Source organism: Panthera leo, chromosome D1 (assembly GCF_018350215.1).
Source record: "Panthera leo isolate Ple1 chromosome D1, P.leo_Ple1_pat1.1, whole genome shotgun sequence".
NCBI lineage: Eukaryota > Metazoa > Chordata > Mammalia > Carnivora > Felidae > Panthera > Panthera leo.
This window is the reverse complement of record NC_056688.1, coordinates 106,195,432-106,215,702: the sequence shown is the minus strand read 5'-3', so window position 1 is coordinate 106,215,702 and position 20,271 is coordinate 106,195,432. Positions and strand designations below refer to the sequence as shown.

Genomic DNA, 20,271 nt, shown 5'->3' with positions numbered 1-20,271 from the left:
GACTGGTTTTCCTGCGAAGCCTAGTCGCTGGTTCCTTTCAGGGTTCCCGTCAGCGCGCATGCGCTACCTGCGCTTCGCCGCTCCCGCCTCGGGCTCGGGCTAGGGCTCCGGGATGTCCGCGTTGTGCGACCCTCCCGGGGCCCCAGGGCCTCCCGGGCCTGCCCCGGCCACCCACGGTCCCGCGCCGCTCAGGTAGTCAGAGCCCCTGGCATCTTCCCCCACCGCGCGGCCCTGCGCCGATCCCCAGCCTTCTCGGCAGAAACCCGGATCCTACCTCGAGAACTCGCGTCAGGGTTCTCAGAGATTCCTGGTCGGGTCTTCCCAGAACTCAAGGGGCTGCCGCGCCAAAACTCTGGGCTCCAGTGCCCGCCCTTCTAAGATCTCGGTCGTGCCTCCCCCTAACCCGCAGCGCCCCGTTACCCCAGATCCCGGCCTTGTTCTCACAGGAGTTGGGGATATCAGAACTCTTGGGAACCCAGCTGTCCTGCCCCTTTTAGAGCCGAGAGAACCCAGGGTCCCCTGGCTTCATGGAGTCTCCCTGAGAACCCAGGCCCACAAAATGCTTCCCTCTAGCCTTTCCCTTGTCCTGCAACTAAGATACTCCCCCTTACCTTAGGGTGGTTTATTTATTTATTTAAGAAATCAAGGCACAGTCGGAGCCCTAGAGGATGCGGTCTTTGGCAGAAAAGGCAGTAAGAGGAAGGGGACTTTGCCTCCTCCCGTAACACTGGTTTCCGAACCTCTACGACTGAAGCCATACGTTTTGGGAGGGGAAGGGGCTGAAAGGCAGACATTATTACCTTGTATGAACTCTAGGGATACCGTGGTTCCAAGGCACACTGAGAATGCTGGGAAGGTGGTGGTTGTTGATGTGGGGTCCAAGTGGTGTGTGCTTAGGATGCTTGCAGAATATGGGAGGAAACGGGTACTAGGAGGCCTTAACGAGGGTGCTTGTGTTTTGGGGGAAGGGCAGTAAAGTTGGAAAGGTGTTTTTAAAGCAGATGTTGTAGCCACACAAGGTATACTTACTCGATTCAACGAATACTTAATGGTGTGCTTTCCATATACCAGGCACCTCAGTAGAAGGGTATTCGGTGTTGAAGAGCACAGAAATGTTTACTGCCCTCTTGGAGCTTATAGTCTGATTACTTAACCTTGGTGTCTTTATCTGTAAAATGGGAACATAATAGTACCTACCTTATCGGGCTGTTGTCTGGATTGAAATAATACATATAAAGTACTTCAAGAGTACCTGAGATGAGTTATCTAACATAGACATTATTGTTATTATTGAAAGAAAAATAGGTAGCATTTATTGGGTGATTGATTAGTGGAAACTTGATATGGTGCATCAGTGCTTCACTTACATTATCTTTTGAAGCACAGTTATCCCTGTTTTATGTGGAAAAAACCCGGAATGTAATGTGCCCACCATCTCCCAACACTCTAAGTCTGCTTCTCTTGCTTTCTTTTCAGTGCTCAAGAGCTGTCCCAGGAAATCAAGGCTTTTCTGACTGGTGTGGACCCTATCCTGGGCCACCAACTCTCGGCCCGGGAACATGCTCGCTGTGGCCTTCTCCTGCTCCGCTCTTTGCCACCGGCTCGGGCCGCCGTGCTTGACCACTTGCGAGGCGTCTTTGATGAGAGCGTCCGCGCCCACCTGGCTGCCTTGGACGAAAGCCCTGTGGCTGGCCCCCCTCACCTCCGTCCACCCCCACCCTCCCACGTCCCTGCTGGGGGACCTGGTCTAGAAGATGTGGTGCAGGAAGTGCAGCAGGTGCTGTCTGAGTTTATCCGGGCCAACCCGAAGGCCTGGGCACCTGTGATTAGCGCGTGGTCCATTGACCTCATGGGGCAGCTGAGCAGCACATACTCGGGCCAGCACCAGCGTGTGCCCCATGCCACTGGCTCCCTCAACGAATTGCTGCAGCTGTGGATGGGCTGCCGGGCCACCCGCACATTAATGGACATCTATGTTCAGTGTCTCTCAGCTCTCATTGGTAGTTGCCCAGACGCCTGCGTGGATGCCTTGCTGGATACCTCTGTCCAGCATTCCCCACACTTCGACTGGGTTGTGGCCCACATTGGCTCCTCTTTTCCTGGCACCATCATCTCCCGAGTTCTCTCCTGTGGCCTTAAGGATTTCTGTGTTCACGGTGGGGCTGGAGGTGGAGCTGGTGGCAGTGGTGGAAGCTCTTCTCAAACCCCCTCTATAGACCCCTTTCCTGGATCTCCTGCTATCCCTGGGGAGAAACGGGTGCCCAAGATTGCCTCAGTTGTAGGCATCCTAGGGCACCTGGCCTCCCGCCACGGAGACAGCATCCGACGGGAGCTTCTGCGAATGTTCCATGATAGCCTGGCAGGGGGCACTGGGGGCCGGAGTGGGGACCCCTCCCTTCAGGCCACAGTTCCCTTCCTACTGCAGCTGGCGGTCATGTCACCAGCTTTGCTGGGCACAGTCTCTGGAGAGCTGGTGGACTGCCTTAAGCCCCCAGCCGTGCTGAGCCAGCTGCAGCAGCACCTGCAGGGATTCCCCCGGGAGGAGCTGGACAACATGCTGAACCTGGCCGTGCACCTGGTGAGCCAGGCCTCTGGGGCAGGTGCCTACCGCCTGTTGCAGTTCCTGGTGGACACAGCCATGCCTGCCTCAGTCATTACCACCCAAGGCCTGGCTGTGCCAGACACTGTGCGTGAGGCCTGTGACCGGCTGATCCAGCTGCTGCTTCTGCACTTGCAAAAACTCGTTCATCACCGGGGAGGGTCTCCTGGGGAAGGGGTGCTGGGTCCGCCCCCACCCCCCCGCCCTGTGCCCTTTCTAGATGCGCTAAGAAACCACGTTGGAGAGCTGTGTGGAGAGACATTACGATTGGAACGGAAGCGCTTCCTCTGGCAACACCAGCTCCTGGGCCTGCTCTCTGTCTATACTCGGCCTAGCTGTGGACCTGAGGCCTTAGGCCATCTCCTGAGCCGGGCCCGAAGCCCTGAAGAATTGAGTCTGGCCACCCAATTATATGCGGGGCTGGTGGTCAGTCTGTCTGGCCTCCTGCCTCTGGCTTTCCGAAGCTGCCTGGCTCGGGTGCATGCGGGGACTTTGCAGCCTCCCTTCACTGCCCGGTTCCTGCGCAACTTGGCACTGCTAGTCGGGTGGGAACAGCAGGGTGGTGAGGGCCCTGCAGCCCTAGGGGCCCGGTTTGGGGAGTCTGCGTCAGCCCATTTGTCTGACCTGGCTCCTCTCCTGCTACATCCTGAGGAGGAAGTAGCTGAAGCTGCTGCCTCCCTCCTGGCCATTTGTCCCTTTCCTCAAGAAGCGCTGTCCCCCTCCCAACTCCTGGGACTGGTGAGAGCTGGAGTGCATCGCTTCTTTGCCTCTCTGAGGCTGCATGGCCCCCCAGGTGTGGCTTCGGCCTCTCAGCTTCTTACCCGCCTCTCTCAGACCTCTCCAGCTGGGCTCAAGGCTGTCTTGCAGCTGCTAGTCGAGGGAGCCTTACATCGGGGCAACACGGAACTGTTTGGAGGGGAAGTGGATGGGGACAACGAGACTCTTTCAGTTGTCTCCGCTCCTTTGGCTTCTGCCTCCCTGTTGGACACAAACCGGCGGCACACTGCAGCGGTGCCAGGTCCTGGAGGGATTTGGTCAGTTTTCCACGCTGGAGTCATCGGCCGTGGCCTAAAGCCACCCAAGTTTGTGCAGTCGCGAGATCAGCAGGAAGTGATCTATAACACCCAGAGCCTCCTCAGCCTCCTGGTGCACTGCTGCAGTGCCCCCGGGGGGACTGAATGTGGGGGCTGCTGGGGGACTCCCACCCTGAGCCCGGAGGCAGCCAAAGCAGTGGCAGTGACGTTAGTGGAGAGTGTGTGTCCTGATGCAGCTGGTGCTGAGCTAGCCTGGCCCCCTGAGGAGCATGCCCGGGCCACCGTGGAGCGGGATCTCCGCATTGGCCGGCGCTTCCGGGAACAGCCTCTGCTCTTTGAGCTGTTAAAGCTGGTAGCAGCTGCTCCCCCAGCCCTGTGCTACTGCTCCGTGCTCCTGCGGGGGCTACTGGCCGCCCTCTTGGGTCATTGGGAAGCCTCTCGCCACCCTGATACAGCTCACTCCCCTTGGCACCTGGAGGCATCCTGCACCCTGGTAGCAGTCATGGCTGAGGGAAGCCTCCTGCCACCAGCCCTGGGGAATATGCACGAGGTATTTAGCCAACTGGCACCTTTCGAAGTGCGTCTGCTGCTGCTCAGTGTCTGGGGCTTTCTCCGGGAGCATGGGCCATTGCCCCAGAAATTCATCTTCCAGTCAGAGCGTGGTCGCTTCATCCGGGACTTCTCCAGGGAGGGTGGGGGTGAGGGTGGACCCCATCTCGCGGTTCTGCACAGTGTCCTCCACCGCAACATTGACCGCTTGGGGCTTTTCTCTGGCCGTTTCCAGGCACCTTCACCGTCCACTCTCCTTCGGCAGGGGACATAGCCTTTTTCATGATTCGGAAGCCAAGGGACGTTAAGCAGTGAGAGAGAGGGGGGGCTAAGGTGCTGCAGAAAGGTGGAGGCTTCTCTTCTAAACCTTGGCCTAAAGAGCGGTGTCACTTTTTTCCTCCCCCGCCTTTTTTTCTAAATAAAATTTACCGAGTTGAGAAAAGCAGAGTCCAGTGCCTCTGTCTGATGCTTAAGAGCTGGCAAAGTCGGACAGCGCCTGGCTCTGAACAATCCCGCCCCCGCCACCAGGCCACGCCCCCGGCCCCGCCTTCCGCGGGCATTTATTGTGTGCGGTCTGCCAATGGGGTAGCCGCCCGGCCGTTGTCTGGCCGGGCCAATCAGGAGGCCGGAAGGGGCGGGCGCTAAGATACGTGGCTCAACGCGCGCGGGGGGAGGGGAGGCTCGGGGTCAAGGAGCAAACCCGGCACAAGATGGCGGCGGTAGCGGCAGTGGCGGCGCGTAGGAGGCGGTGAGGAGCCCGGAATCCCGGGGCACGCCCGGGACGCCCCCAGGCCCCCCAAGCCCCATATCTCTCTTTCCTGTATGTCCTCCTAAAACTCTGTCACTCACGGCCTCGTGAGCACCCTTTGTCTCTCTGGAGGCGGCCTCAGGCGCCCTCAGTTTCCTCGCGGTAGATCCGCGCGGCGTTGGGGGCCCTTGCTTCTGGGGCTTCCCGCTCCAGCCCGGCGGCTCAAGAGGGCTGCAGCCGTTTGCTCTTCTTGGCTTTGGCCGCTCGCAGCCGTCCCCCCTCGCTTGGCGGCTCGCGGCGGTTAACGCTGCCGCCTCCTTCCTGCAGTGCGCGGGGCCATCGGGGCGGGGGACGAGACGCGGCCCGGCCTCCGGGAACGCAGCCTGCTGCCCCGCGGGCCCCTCAGCCGGGAAGCACCGCGGCTTGCTGTCCGGCTTGCACTACCTTTCTTGCCCTACCCCCCCAGAGTCCCGGACCCTGCCCTGCCCTTGTCTTCACGTGGACACCAACCCTGGCTTGTTCGGTATTCACGGTCTCTGGGCACGTTAACTTCACGGCCTGCCTGGATGATGGTGCTCAAACACAACATGCAATCGAATGGTTTGGTCTGCGCTCTCGAGTTTATATTACAAAAAAAGCAAAAAACAAAAACGGTTCAAAACAATCACCAGCGCCACAAAGCGTTTACCCGGACCTAACGGATATACCGGGGTGGGAGAGGCATGTACTGTCAACCAGCAGTGAAAAAAAGATTGGACTGTAAACTCAACTCTCTGGAAGCCTGTGATCTGAAACAATAAACGGGTGCATCTTACCCTGTGGCTCATTCCTGACTTTGGCTTGTGACCGCCTCTTGCTCTGGGGCGTTCAAGGCATCCCTGAGTACATAGAGCCTTCCAACAGGTCACATTTGAAAGATCTTTTAGAAATCCTATCCTCATTGGCATTTCTCCAAGCCCATTTTATAGATTGTGCAGATAGTACTCCAGAGGGTATTTAAGTCTGATTACTGCTGCTCTGGACAGGTAGACCTGGGGTCAGTGGTGTAGTGTGCCTGCCGCAGTCACTCCTCAAGACTTGGGTCCCAAACCTTGCTATTGAATTTTCTGGTAGCATTTCTTCTGCTGGTTTTGCTACTGATTATTCCTGGTTGGCCTATCAAACCACAGTGCCTGGTGTTTTCCTCACTTTTCTGTGTGGCCTGACTTCCTTTGCATATTCTTCTGGAACTGGAGGGCTTACTGTGTTGGGTGATTTCCTTTCTGGTGATTTTCCTTAGTTTAGGTTTCAAGCCAATATTGAGGCTAATGCTGGATACAATGTACATAGTAAGCCCTACCCTTTAGCTACCTTGTTAGCTAGTAGGTTGCAAACTTTTAAGGCTGAGAAGAAAGGAATCATGTGTTGTGTTTTCTCCCCTATTTGGAACACCTGCATCAGTCACTGGAAAGGATGTTTAAAATGCAGATTCCCGAACTCCCGGGATATGCACTTAATAAGTCCTGCAGGTAATTCTTAACAGACAATAAAGTTTGAGAACCTCTGTTTACGGTTTACTCAGAATGGGCGAACATATCTTTCAAACTAACTTGTTCAAATAAGCCTATTAGTCCCTTTTCTGTCATTTGAGAGCACATTGGGGAAGTGACAATTTGTGGTAACCTTGGGGTAATGGTCCTTAATGACGCAGGCACTTTTCATAAGTTGTGTGCTGTATTGTGTATCGTGAAGTATGTGGGCCCCGGAGTCAGGCAGAGCTGAGTTCAGTCTCAATGTCACCCCTTATTAGCTTTTCAGTTTTGGATGGATCATCGAACCTATTATGCCTCAATTTTCCCATCTGGGAAAAACCCCAACCCTACATTCACAAAGACAATAACGAAAAAAATGAAAAAGAGGTAGTGTGTATAAAGAAGTGGTTTTGAATGGTGGTTGCCCATTAGAGTTGTTTTGGGAAATTTAAAAAAACTGACGCCCGGCTTCGTGCCACTTCGGTCAGAATCGCTGGGAGCGAGACCCAGGTGTTGGCACTTTTAAAAACTGCAGGGAAAATTGAAAACTAGGGATATAGGCAGTTAGCCAGGCCCCTGGAGGAACATTAGGGCTCCGTACACGTAGCGGTTATTTTTTGTTTTTCAGGCTTAGGTAGTGGTAGTGGTGACTTATTTTGAAGATACAGGAGTAGACATCAGAGGACCAGTATGCCTAGGGTGCTGGGGATGTTAGGACTCTATCGTGATAGCAGGCTAGCTGAGGGTACATCCTTAACATTTTCACCCTAGCTCCCCCTGAGGCCTTGCCCGTGGGAAGGCCTGGCTCGCTTTGTTTCTCTTTTCCTCACACGGTACCACCACTTCCCCCGGGACTGGCTGTTACTGCTCCTTTCCTCTGAGAGGCTGATGTAACCAGAGTCAACACCAGGGCCTGTGAAGGCCAAAGATCCTTTGTCCACTTCCTGTGCCTTTTGAAGGGAAGGTGTGAGCGAGCCAGCTCGTCACGCCTGACGCTTCACCCCATGTCCACTCTGCCTTCTTTTCTATTTAACCAGACTCTGTCTTTCTCCCCTTTTAGGGTTGTGGTGGGAAGGGGCCTTTACCTCAGGAGGTGGAGCCCTTTCTGACCTCTGTGCTGATCGTTGCCTCTTTGTCTTCTTTCTCCTCAGGTCTTGGACAGGTTTGGTACTCGCTTGTTTAGGTGTCTGTCTGGGAGTTACCCTTGCTGTGGATAGAAGCAACTTTAAGACCTGTGAAGAGAGCTCCTTCTGCAAGTATGATATTTCTTGGAGAGTGGGATGGAAACTGGGGTAACGTGGGAGGTGCTGTGGCAGATTGGGTAGCCTGGGGACACTTGAGGTGGTAGAGGGACCTAGGAACATCGGGGAACCCTGCCACCTTCCCCTTTCGCTTGGCAGGAGGCAACGGAGCATACGGCCAGGCCTCTCTCCGTACCGAGCCTTGCTGGATTCTCTGCAACTTGGTCCTGATGCCCTCACAGTCCATCTGATCAACGAGGTCACCAAGGTCAGGGGAGAAAAGGAGGAGTCTGGTGGGGGTGGAGAAATGGCTAAGGGGTGAACCTGTAGCCAGCCAACATCCTTTCCCAACTGTCTGGGGATTTTAGGAGGAATAAGGAGGAGACCCCTCAGGAGGGAGTGAGTTCAGAGGGCATTCTGTGGTGTAGCCCTCTCCCTTCGCCACATCCAGACCTCTGCCCCCACAGGTGTTGCTGGTGCTGGAGCTCCAAGGGCTTCAAAAGAACATGACTCGGATCAGGATTGATGAACTGGAGCCCCGGCGGCCCCGATACCGGGTGTCAGATGTGTTGGTGGCTGATCCCCCTACAGCTCGGTAAATTTTTCCTGAGAAACCTATCCATTTCCGCAGCCTCTTTCTCCTTCTTGATGCACCTTTATTTGACTGACTTTCTTTTCTGCTTTTGGGTAACAGCTCACTAGCATCTTGCCACTCTCCTCAACCTTGCTCCATTTCTCCCTCTGCTTTATGTATTTTCTCTTTCGCTTTCTGTCTTCTTTCATTCTGCAAACAGCTATTGCCTCCGTTTCTGTGCCAGGCCCGGGCTAGGTGCTGACGAGGGGAGAGGAAATAAACAAGGCCCCAGGTCTTGCCCTCCAGCATTATGTCTGTGTGGTTGGTTCCTCCCTTACCTCTCCTTCCGATCACTTTTCTTTTTTTCTTTCTTTCTCCTCAAATACTCGGGATAGGATTACTCAAATTCTTGAGTCATGCCACGCTGTCATTATGAGTATTCCGTGTATGGCTCTCTCTTTTTTTTTAAGTTTGCTTATTTATTTTTTTCAGTAATCTCTGTGCCCAATGTGGGGCTCAAAACCATGACCCCAAGATCAAGAGTCCCACGCTTTTCTGACGGAGCCAGCCAGGCACCCCGTGCATGGCTTTCTATTAAGTACTTAATTTACAATTCGATATGATGAACCCTCCACGTTGTATACCCTTTACCCAACCCAACCATATACTTCTCCCTGTCCTGTGCCCCTGATCACCCCCACAGGTGATTGTTATTCTCAAGTTTATCATTCCCTTGTTTTTTTGTTCTTACAGTTGTATCGTGTATGTGTAAGAACATATGTACACAAACATATTTGTATTTACGTGCCTAAGCCATAAATTATGTAGTTGTGTTTGGTTTTGAGTGTTACAGGGCAAGTAACTTAGTGAATGTGGGCTTCTAGAATTTCCTTTATTTTATTTTATTTTTTTTTAACATCTATGTATTTATTTTGGGGGAGAGAAGGAGCAAGCGCACATGTGCAGGAGAAGGGGCAGAAAGAAAGGGAGAGAGAGAATCCCAAGCAGGCTCCGTGCTGCCAGTACGGAGCCTGGCTTGGGGCTTGATCTTACAAACTGTGAGATCACGACCTGAGCCAAAATCAAGAGTCGGGTGCTCAACTGACTGATCCACCCAGCTGCCCCTGGAATTTCCATTTTTTGCATAACTTTATATAGCTCTGTTGCATGTAGCTTTAGAAATTCACGTTTACTGCTGTAGACTATTAACGTATGAATATATCCCCCCCCATTGATCCCTTTCTACATTCAGGGGCACTTGGGTGGGTTCCCAGTATTTCTGCTATTTAGAGTGTTGGCGTGAGCACTCTTGTCCATGTCTCCTGTGTCCGTGTGCACGAGTTTCTCTTTGGGGCAGAGCTAGGAAAGGAGCCACAGAGTTGTAGAATATGGAAACACTGTTTTCCAAGGTAGAGCCGGAGCAACTGACAATTTACACTTCCACAAGCAGTATAGAAAAGGCCTCTTTGACCCACATCTTCTGCAACCCTTAATACTATCGGACTGAATTTTGGTTGATAGAATGGCTGTAGAATGATGCTGTGTGGTTTTCTTGGCTTCGTTGTCTTTCCCAGTTTTTTAGTGAGACTGAGCACCTCTGCACATGTCTGTCTGTTCTGGTTTATAATTCTGTGAAACGCTAGTTCATAGTTCTGCTCATTCTCCTGTTGTTCATCCTCACTGATTTGTAGAAATTCATTAGTTTGTTTTTTTTTTCTTTTTTTTTTTTAAAGTAATCTCTGCACCCAAGGTGGGCTCAAACTCATAACCCCAAGATCAAGAGTCGCATCCTCCACCGACTGAGCCAGCTGGGTGCCCCAGAAATTCATTAGTCGTTTTTTTTTTTCTTTTTATACTCATTTATTTATTTTGAGAGAGAGAGAGAGAGTGTGTGTGTATGCGCACGGAAGTGGGGAAGGAGAACAGAGAGAGGGAGAGGGACAATCTTAAGCAGGCTCTACGATGTCAGCATAGAGCTTGATGCGGGGCTCGATCCCATGAGCCATGAGATCATCCCCTGAGCCGAAATCAAGAATTGGATGCTTAACTGACTAAGTCACCCAGGCGCCCCATTCATTAGTCTTGATCCTTTCTCACTTACCTGTATTGTAGCTCTATCCTTTTCCAGTTTGTAGCTTATCTTTTTACTCTCCTAAAGGTGTCTTGAAAAAAATTTTTTATTTTAGGATAGTTTTAGATCTGTAGTGCAAGGATCTTACGAGAGTTCTTGTATACCCTGCACTCCTCTTCCCCTGTTGTTAGTATTAATGCAGTACATTTGTCATCCCTGATGGCTTGGTATCATTGTTACTAACTAAAGTCCATGTTTTATTCAGGTTTCCCTAGTTTTTATCTAATAAAAGTTTATCTAATAGTTTTTATCCTTTTTCCAGGATCCCCCCTAGGATAACGTATTTAGTTGTCAAGTCTCCTTAGGCTTCTCTAGACTGGGACAGTTTTTCAAACTTTTCTTGGTTTGATGACATCTGAATGAGAAAATTTGGATTTGCTAAGCAGGAATTCTGGATTTGAAATGTTGTCATGAATATCAATCTTTACTTTCTGGTGTTAGCACTTTCTAAGTTGTGTTTTCTGTGTTTTAATGTTTATTTTTGAGAGAGAGCGTGTGCAAGCAGGGGAGGGGCAGAGAGAGAGGGGGACAGAGGATCTGAAGTGGGCTCTGTGAGATCATGACCTGAGCCGAAGTCGGACGCATAACTGATTGAGCCACCCAGGTGCCCTCTAAGTTGTGTTTATTTTTTATTTGTTTATTTTTTTGAGCGAGAGAGGGCTCGAGTGAGGGGCAGAGAGAGAAGGAGGGAGAGGGAAGTGGGGCTCACCCAAAGCGGGGCTTGAGCTTGCCCAATGCAGGGCTCGACCTCACCTGAAGCGGGGCTCAAGCTCACCTAGTGAGGTGCTCACGCTCATGAACTGTGAGATCATGACCTGAGCCAAGGTTAGATGCTTAACCAACTGAGCCACCCAGGTGCCCCTAAGGTATGTTTAAATAATTCTCTATTTCAAAGTCAGAAAAAAAAATTTTTTTTTCAAGTTTACATCTTCTAAAAATCTTACCTCAGGGGTGCCTGGCGAGCTCAGTCAGTAGAGCATGTGACTCTTGATCTCAGAGTCATGAGATCAAGCCCCACGTTGGGTGTAGGGATTACTTTAAAAAAAAAGTTAAAGAATCATAACCTGTCTGGAGTTGATATTAGTATCTAGTATGAGGTAGGAATATAGATAGTACCATTTTCTTCCTATTCCCGAAATGTTTTTCCTCCTTCACTATCGGATAGTCCTTTCCTCACCGAACTGCCATGCTACCTCTGTTACATTTGGAACTTCTACGTATGCTTGGGTCCGTTGCCCAGCGCTTACTTGATTCCTTTGATTTGTCCATCCTTGGCACTGTCCCCACACGCCTATAGCCCTTCGCAGGTCCCCTCTCTCCTGAAGTGTCGTGACTACTTTTGATCCTTTGCACTTCCTTGTATCCCTTCTGATCTCTTCCCAGGCTTTCTGTCTCTGGCCGTGACGACAACAGCGTGGAGCTCACTGTGGCTGAGGGACCCTATAAAATCATCTTGACGGCGCGGCCGTTCCGCCTTGACCTGCTAGAGGACCGCAGCCTTCTGCTCAGTGTCAATGCCCGAGGACTCTTGGATTTTGAGCACCAGAGGGCCCCCAGGGTCCCGTGAGTACGGGGCCTGGGACCGGAAGGGACCTGGTGTAAAAGAGCCTAGGGGTGTGGTGGGTTTGGCACTGGTTCCCTGGGAGGGGACAGGGTGGCAGGACCACCAGGTAGGGGGCGGGGGCTGGGAGAAGCTGACTCTCAGGGAGGGTAGGAAGCAGACCCGGGTCACAGTTTTCTCCGTTTCCTGTACAGACCAGGAGGCAAGTCAGTTTTGTCCCTGAGCTGTACCCTGGGCACCTCCTCTGGGAGGCCTGCCTGGGTCTGCCTTTTCCTCCTTCCCCTCTCACACCATCACATTTCCCAGATTTATTTTCTTCCTTTTTTTTGTTTTTTTTGTTTTTGTTTTTTTTGTTTTGTTTTGTTTTGTTTTGTTTTGTTTCTTTTCCCCCCACCCCCCCATCTCTGGAAGTTTGTCGACTGAAACTCACTTTTATGTTTCTGTTTTTGTGTTGGTTTTGTGCCTCCTTTCCCCCTTCCCTACCCATCTCCTCCTGCCCCAGTTTCTCGGATAAAGTTAGTGTCACGCTCGGTAGCATTTGGGATAAGATCAAGAACCTTTTCTCTAGGTAAATCCATGGCCACTGGTACTGTATCTGTTCCTCTGCCCTTACCTGCCCTTTACTCTGGCCCCCAAGGGAAGGTGCCCCAGACCTTCCCATGCCCCACCCTGCCCTCACCCTTCTTTCCCCAGGTATGTGGGTATCTGGTCACTCTTCCCTGTTCCCTTGGCTGGGAGCCCCCTGGGAGAAGGAAGATGAAATGCTGGAAGTCCTTGAGGAATGTAGGCAGCTTCTTGCTTTGCCAAGGGGTGGAGAGATACTGCCTGTTGCTGGGGTTTCTAGCTCTCAGCTGGGGCGCACTGAGGCTCTAGGTAGAGCTGCTTGCCAGCTGCCCTTGAAAGCATTCTTTGGCAGAACCTCTTGTTTGAGTCCCTGCATATATCCGTAGAGGCTTGACCATGGTATGACCCACTTGCCTTTGTAAAACCCTGGTGTCAGGCCAAGAGGCCCGGTGACAGTAGTTGGGGCCAGAGTCTCGGAGGCAGCATAGCCAGCACTGGCATTCCCAATGCAGGCACTGGAGCCATCCTGCCTGTCTCTTCTGGAAGCGGGCAGAGGCTGGGGATTTGGTCCTGTGTGTGGAAGGCCCCTCCTGGTGGCATTTACTCATCTCCCTTCCTCATTTCTCTCCCCGTCCTTGGCACATTTATCTGCTCGCTGGGGTCCCTCACCAAGCTTTAACATTCAGTCCCTTCCTCCAATGCCTTCGTTCCTTTGGACCCTTGGCTCTCTATTCCCTTACCCCTCCTTCCACTAGCCCCTCGTCCCTGCCCCCTCTGGATTGGAGCAGACAGCTCTCCTACCTTCCAGGCAAGGATCAAAAGACCCAGCTGAGGGTGGTGGGGACCAGCCCGAGGAAACGCCTGGGGACGGTGACAAGGCAAGTCGGTGGGCCAGGTGGTTGGGGCACAGGGCTGGCCGGGAGGCTGGAGGGGAAAGGCCCACAGGAAATTTGAGCTCAGTCTCCTCATCGGAGACGGAATTTAGAAAAGGGTGGGGGAAGAGAGAGCTATGTGTGATTGGAGGTGGTCTGCTTTCCTCCTCACAGCCAGAGGAGACCCAGGGGAAGGCAGAGAAAGATGAGCCAGGAGCCTGGGAGGAGACATTCAAAACCCACTCTGACAGCAAGCCATATGGTGAGGGACCGCAAGAGCCTTGGACAGGGATGCAGGGACTCCTTGTCAAACGGGAGCTCTGGAGCCCAGTTTTTGCTTTCCTTCCAGGCCCCACGTCTGTGGGTTTGGACTTCTCTCTGCCAGGCATGGAGCATGTGTATGGGATCCCTGAGCATGCTGAAAACCTGCGGCTGAAGGTCACTGAGTGAGTCCCATGGTGACACCAGGACATGGAGGGGAGGGGAGAGAGAGGTCGGGAGTTGAGGCTGTGGGGTGGTGTCCATGCAGTTTGGATACTCCAGACAAGCATGAACCACTTCCTGAGGCCAGATCTCCTTGGTGATCAGAAAATTCTTCAAGTAAGGGTAGAGGAACGAGTTCTTATTACTCACCTATATCTGTGGGGTGGAGGTTGTGGGTGCCACAGCCTAAGGCCAGTCTGTCTGTCTGCCTTCAGGGGTGGGGAGCCGTATCGCCTCTACAATTTGGATGTATTCCAGTATGAGCTCTACAACCCCATGGCCTTGTATGGGTCTGTGCCTGTGCTCCTGGCACACAGCCCTCACCGAGACTTGGGCATCTTCTGGCTCAATGCCGCAGAGACCTGGGTTGACATATCTTCTAACACTGCAGGGAAGGTGAGCGTGCAGGCGGGGAGCAATGAGTGCATCATCAGGCCTGAGACAAAGGAATGTGCTAGGGCATTTGCTTTAAAGAGGCTGGCGGGAGGCCCACAGGGGTACCTGTTTGGGGACTGCAACGGAGAAGAGGCCCTTGGCCTTGGGAGCAGCATGTGAATTCCCCAGTAATTTCCAGAAAACACACACTAATGGGGAAGGTATTGCCCTTTCTGCACTTATTGTTGGTACATTTCTTACTGACTCCACATCACGTACTAGATACTTTTCTAGGTGCTGGGAATGTATTGCTCATTGAGGTAGGAAAGATCCTCGCTGTCAGGGTGGAAGACAGACGTTAGACATGTAACAAGGCAGGGGAGTTCAGTGGTGGTAAGTGCTGGGAAAGAAATGCAGTGGTCATGTGCTGGGGATGGGGACAGAGCTGCTTTTATGGTGTGGTTCGGGAAAGCCTTACTGAGGAGGTGACCCTTCACCTCCTCAGCCCAGAGTGACTTGTTAGGAGCCAGCTGTGTGAGGATTCTGAGAACACTGGCTTTGTCGCTGGGTCAGGGAAGAAGAGGGTAGGTGTTAGACCTGTGTCTGTGGTTCCCTCTGTAGACCCTGTTTGGGAAGATGCTAGACTACCTGCAGGGCTCTGGGGAGACCCCGCAGACAGATGTCCGCTGGATGTCAGAGAGTGGCATCATTGATGTCTTCCTGCTGCTTGGGCCCTCCGTGTCTGATGTGTTCCGGCAGTATGCCAGCCTCACAGGTACGCGCGTCCCCTCTCTGCCAGCCAGCAGCCTCCTTTGCTGGCCCTTGTCTTCTTGAAAGGGATGACTGCATTTTCAAAAATCCTGTGCCTCAGCCTACTTCCTGGCTCCACACCCTTCGCTTTCTGTCTAGTTGACAAACTTCCCTCGATTTCTGGGTGTTCCCATTGGCCCCGGGTTGGGCCTGACCCCACTGTGACCCCCGTGCCTGCAGGGACCCAGGCATTGCCCCCGCTCTTCTCCCTCGGCTACCACCAGAGCCGCTGGAACTATCGGGATGAGGCCGATGTGCTGGAAGTCGATCAGGGCTTCGATGATCACAACCTGCCCTGTGATGTCATTTGGCTGGACATCGAGCATGCTGATGGCAAGCGGTACTTCACCTGGGATCCCAGCCGTTTCCCCCAGCCCCTTACCATGCTCGAACACTTGGCCTCCAAGAGGCGGAAGGTGAGAGGACTGTGGCCATGCTTAGTCTTCTCAGGCACAGCAGCCCTGGAGAGCTCTGAGCGCCCATGTTCCTTGCCCGCAGCTGGTGACCATCGTGGACCCCCACATCAAGGTGGACTCCGGCTACCGCGTACACGAGGAGTTGCAGAACCGGGGTCTGTATGTCAAAACCCGGGATGGCTCTGACTACGAGGGCTGGTGCTGGCCAGGTAGGTGGGCCTAGAGTTGAGGGAGAGGCTGTCGCGAAACCAGGAGTTAGGATGGTAGCCCTTTGGCCCCTTGGAGGTTGACAGCCACCCTTAACTTGTCCTAGGCGCAGCTGGGTACCCTGACTTTACCAATCCCACGATGAGGGCCTGGTGGGCTAACATGTTCAGCTTTGACAATTATGAGGTACGCCAGCCCCTCCCCTCCCTGCGTCTGTCCTTCCCACCCTGCCTCCGTGAGTCTTGTCATTCTCTGCTGGCCAGCCCTGCTGTGGTTGGCTGCCTGTATCTATCCCGAGGCTTAATCCTGGGAGGACCTGAGAAGGGCTTCTTTTTGCATTCCTAGGAGTTCTTTCATAGTTTGTCATCTTTCTCTCCTTTGTCTTTCTGATCCTATTTCTGCCTTGTGTACTTAGGGCTCAGCTCCCAACCTCTATGTCTGGAATGATATGAACGAACCATCTGTGTTCAATGGTCCTGAGGTTACCATGCTCAAGGATGCGCAACATTATGGGGGCTGGGAGCACCGAGACGTGCATAACATCTATGGCTTCTATGTGGTAAGAGGCTGAGTGAGGAGGGCCTGAGGGTCGGGGAACTCGCACCAGATGACGGCAGGCTTTTTGCTCCTCACCACCCGTCCTCTTCTGTCTCCACCCAGCACATGGCGACTGCGGAGGGGCTTGTGCTGCGCTCTGGGGGCCTAGAGCGCCCCTTTGTCCTGAGCAGGGCTTTCTTCGCCGGCTCCCAGCGTTTCGGTAAGACTTGGAGAACAGAGCTGTGGCAGAGGGTGTGAAGGCCAGATTGGAAGAGTGACGCGCCAAGGCCTGCTTTTCCGAGCAGTCCGTCCACACAGCTGTCCTCTGAGAACAGCGCACCGCATCCCCCACCCCGCTGTCCCTGGTACTCAAAGGGAACCAGGGATCGGGGGTCCTGTCCCCTTTCAAGTGCTTTTGTGCATTTTGCCGTGCCTTCGTCAACAGGACCCTGGGGGCCCTAGAGCGGACGTGGCAGGTCGGAGGAGTCAGCTGTATGAAAAGCGGAGCCCTTCACTGTCTGCAAACTCCATCTCCCTGTCTTCCTTAGGAGCTGTGTGGACAGGGGACAACACTGCTGAATGGGACCATTTGAAGATCTCTATCCCTATGTGTCTCAGCTTGGGGCTGGTGGGACTTTCCTTCTGCGGAGGTGAGAGGGGGAGGAATTGGGGGTCTTGGTCTGGTGGGAGAGGAGCAAGTAGAGGGCGCGGGACCCAGGCGTGAACAGAGCAAGCTGAGGGTCCAGGGTGGGGCCTGGGGGAGCTCCTTAGGCAGCAGCCCTCCTTCACCCACTTTTCCAACCTGCTTCCTCCCTCCCCTTTCTTAGCGGATGTGGGCGGTTTCTTCAAAAATCCAGAGCCAGAGCTCCTTGTGCGCTGGTACCAGATGGGTGCCTACCAGCCATTCTTCCGGGCACACGCACACTTGGACACTGGGCGGCGAGAGCCCTGGCTCTTACCTACTCAGTACCATGACATAATCCGAGATGCCTTGGGCCAGCGGTATTCCTTGCTGCCCTTCTGGTACACTCTCTTCTATCAGGCTCATCGTGAAGGCATTCCTGTCATGAGGTAAGGCATTCAGCTGGGTGTGTGTAGAGTGGGTCGAGGTGGCTGAGGGACAGTGGGGACTGGGTTCCATCTCTGGACCTCTCTTGTCACCCACCAGGGCCTTATAAAAGAGGGAGACTCTGGTTTCAAGGTCAAGAGTAAGAAAAGAATAAAGGGGATGAGTAGCAGTAAACATTACTGCCAGGCGTTGTTCATCGCTATCCCCAGAGGCTGAACCAAGGCAGACGAGTCCTTCTGTCCTTGGGAGCAAGACAGACGGACGTATGCAAATATACAAATAAGAAAATTGCCAACAGTGCTCTTTGAAAAAATAGAGCAGGGATATGGAATTAATTTCTACAAATGGCCTTCTTAAGAAGAAGGGCATGTGAGAGGTGGCCTGACTAATGAAGAAGATGGCCTGTGACCTCAAGGAAGAGTGTTCCCACAGAGGAGGCTGCAAGTGCAGAAATTGTACAGTGGCAATGAGTTTGTTGTGTTCCAGGAATAGAAAGCCTTGTGTGTCTCAGGGTAAGGAACCAGAGGGAGAGGTAGAAGATGAGGTGGGAGAGGAAAATTTCACCTGACCCAGGACGACAAAATGGCCACTGGAGAGTTGCGGGGAGAATGTTTCAAGATGGGACAGGGGAGGAGGAGGCAAGGAGATGGGTTAGCAAGTTCAATGACCAGCCCCAGGGTAGGGTGCATAGCCGAGGCCTTCAGGTCAGTTGGGCTGTCTGGTTGCAAGCTCCTGGGCCGTGCTGTTCTTTCCTCCAGTTCCTGGGGCAGCATCTTTGACATCTGCCAAGACAGCAGGTGTCTTCCTTTCTTGTCTTGCTTCCTCCCTAGGCCCCTGTGGGTGCATTATCCTCAGGATGTGACCACTTTCAGTATAGATGATCAGTTCCTGCTTGGTAAGAAACGGGGAGGGCAGATGATGGTGGGTTGGGATAGGGCTGAGCAGTGAGCACCTGTGGTGGTTTGGGGGGGTGGGGGTGGCTGTAGACGCCCAGGGAGGGAGGAGTGAGTGAGGCTGGGCAGGCGTTCTGGTGCTCCCTGTCTGGGAACCGACCCCCTCAGTTCACAGTTGATTCTGGTGTGTCTTAGGGGATGCGTTACTGGTTCACCCCGTATCAGACTCCGGGGCTCATGGCGTGCAGGTCTATCTGCCTGGCCAAGGGGAGGTGAGTTAAGGAAGAAAGGGCGCGGTGGGGAAAGGTGGTAGAGGCCAAAGAGGGTAAATGGGATGGGGGCCCTGTGTGGTGAGTGACCAAGTATCTCTCCTGCCACCCACAGGTGTGGTATGACACTCAGAGCTACCAGAAGCACTATGGTCCCCAGACCCTGTACCTGCCTGTCACTCTAAGCAGTGTGAGTATGCCCAGCCCAACTGCCAGCTCCATCTGTCTGTAAGTTTCCAGAAGGAGAGAGTGTGTGCTTCAGGGTCCAGGACTTAAGTGGGCACAGATGGGGAAGAGCAAGAGACACTGCAGGGCCCAAGATTGGACAGTGGGGCAACTTTATCCCAGCGCTGCTCTCGCCCTAGATCCCCGTGTTCCAGCGTGGAGGGACCATTATCCCCCGATGGATGCGGGTGCGGCGCTCTTCCGACTGCATGAAGGATGACCCCATCACTCTTTTCGTTGCTCTCAGTCCCCAGGTGAGCACATGGACAGGGAGCCCCCTCAGCCCTCTGCTCCCTTACTGGGCTTCAGTCCCCCGCGGAGTGCCCCTCACTCCCTCTTGGGCCCAGGCTCTCATCCATCCTACCTCCTGCCCAGGGTACCGCCCAAGGAGAGCTGTTTCTAGATGATGGGCACACGTTCAACTATCAGACTCGCCATGAGTTCCTGCTACGTCGGTTCTCATTCTCTGGCAACACCCTGGTCTCCAGGTAACGAAGTGCCCATTCTTCCTTGGTAGCCTCGGGGGTGCTCACCGCACATTGTGCTCTTCTCTTGTGTTATGACCTTGCGTATGACCTTGTTTAAGGTCTCGTCCTTCCTTCTGCTCTGACATCTTTCTCCCTGATGGGCATTTGCTTTTGCTCCCTCTAGCTCAGCAGACCCCAGAGGCCACTTTGAGACACCCATCTGGATTGAGCGGGTGGTGATAATAGGGGCCGGAAAGCCAGCAGCCGTGGTACTCCAGACAAAAGGTGAAGAGCAAGGCTGGCCCCTGGGGTGGGGACAGAGGGGATGTAGGGGCGGGGCCGGGGACACCTTGCCCATAGGAAAGTAGTTGCTGTGCCATAACCTGTTGCTGTAGGTGTGGAACTTTCTTTTTTTTCCACCAGGATCTCCCGAAAGCCGCCTGTCCTTCCAGCATGACCCTGAGACCTCTGTGTTGATCCTGCGCAAGCCTGGCATCAGTGTGGCATCTGACTGGAGTATTCACCTGCGATAACCCAAGGGATGCCGGGGGGTGGGAGGGGTGCGGCGGTGATAAGAGTTCCTCTTCCTTCTGCCTTGGAGTGTGACCCTCCCCACACTTCACCTTTCTTATCTGAAGACCCAGATTCTGCCAACATCTGGGCAGGAGGAGAAGCTGTCCCTGGGCTCTAACTTCCTCTTGTGATCTCCCGACGTCTCCCACCCCACTGACACCGTCTCCCTCCACTCCCCCAGCACTCTGTTGCTCTAACTGGAGCACATTCACCTGTGAAGACCTGGGGACCACGAGGCCCTTGCTTTCTCTTTTCTTCCTTTCTTTTGGGGGCCCTGAATCCCCTCCAGACCCTCTTCATTCATACCTCTTGTGTGTTGATGCCGTTTCTTGGAAGAAGATGAGGGCAGTGAGCTTTAGGGCTCCTTTTCTCCTTCCCCTCCTCTCCCCACCAAACTGCTCTCCCTCCTTTTATTTCTTCCTCCTGATTCTTCTCTGTCAGCGCTCCCCTTTTTATGCCCCACTGATACACTGGGACCACCCCTTACCTGATAAGGGATGAATGGATCAAAGGAGTGAGGTTGCTGGAGAACATCCTCTTCCCTGTCACCCCAACCTTTCCTC

The 20,271-nt window shown here is 53.5% G+C and overlaps 2 protein-coding genes across 3 annotated transcripts; both read left to right on the top strand.

The window, feature by feature from the left end:
• INTS5 (integrator complex subunit 5) lies at positions 1–4,638 on the top strand. Its single transcript, XM_042904839.1, has 2 exons — positions 1–192; positions 1,477–4,638. The coding sequence occupies exons 1-2, from the start codon at positions 113–115 to the stop codon at positions 4,454–4,456; spliced, it is 3,060 nt and encodes a 1,019-aa protein (XP_042760773.1). The 5' UTR covers positions 1–112; the 3' UTR covers positions 4,457–4,638.
• Positions 4,639–4,832: 194 nt separating this feature from the next.
• Positions 4,833–20,250, top strand: GANAB (glucosidase II alpha subunit). 2 transcript variants are annotated; one of them, XM_042904840.1, is made up of 25 exons: positions 4,833–4,930; positions 7,593–7,697; positions 7,842–7,950; positions 8,150–8,277; positions 11,771–11,950; positions 12,451–12,516; positions 13,321–13,390; positions 13,559–13,646; positions 13,734–13,830; positions 14,083–14,263; positions 14,864–15,017; positions 15,233–15,468; positions 15,551–15,677; positions 15,782–15,861; positions 16,091–16,234; positions 16,336–16,432; positions 16,761–16,862; positions 17,040–17,283; positions 18,112–18,176; positions 18,370–18,446; positions 18,559–18,633; positions 18,809–18,922; positions 19,044–19,156; positions 19,320–19,420; positions 19,559–20,250. In XM_042904840.1, exons 1-25 carry the CDS (start codon positions 4,893–4,895, stop codon positions 19,666–19,668), a joined length of 2,901 nt encoding a protein of 966 aa, XP_042760774.1. In that variant the 5' UTR covers positions 4,833–4,892; the 3' UTR covers positions 19,669–20,250. The 2 variants fall into 2 exon arrangements, with proteins under 2 accessions (XP_042760774.1, XP_042760775.1); XM_042904841.1 differs by lacking the exon at positions 12,451–12,516.
• The last annotated feature ends 21 nt before the right edge of the window (positions 20,251–20,271 follow it).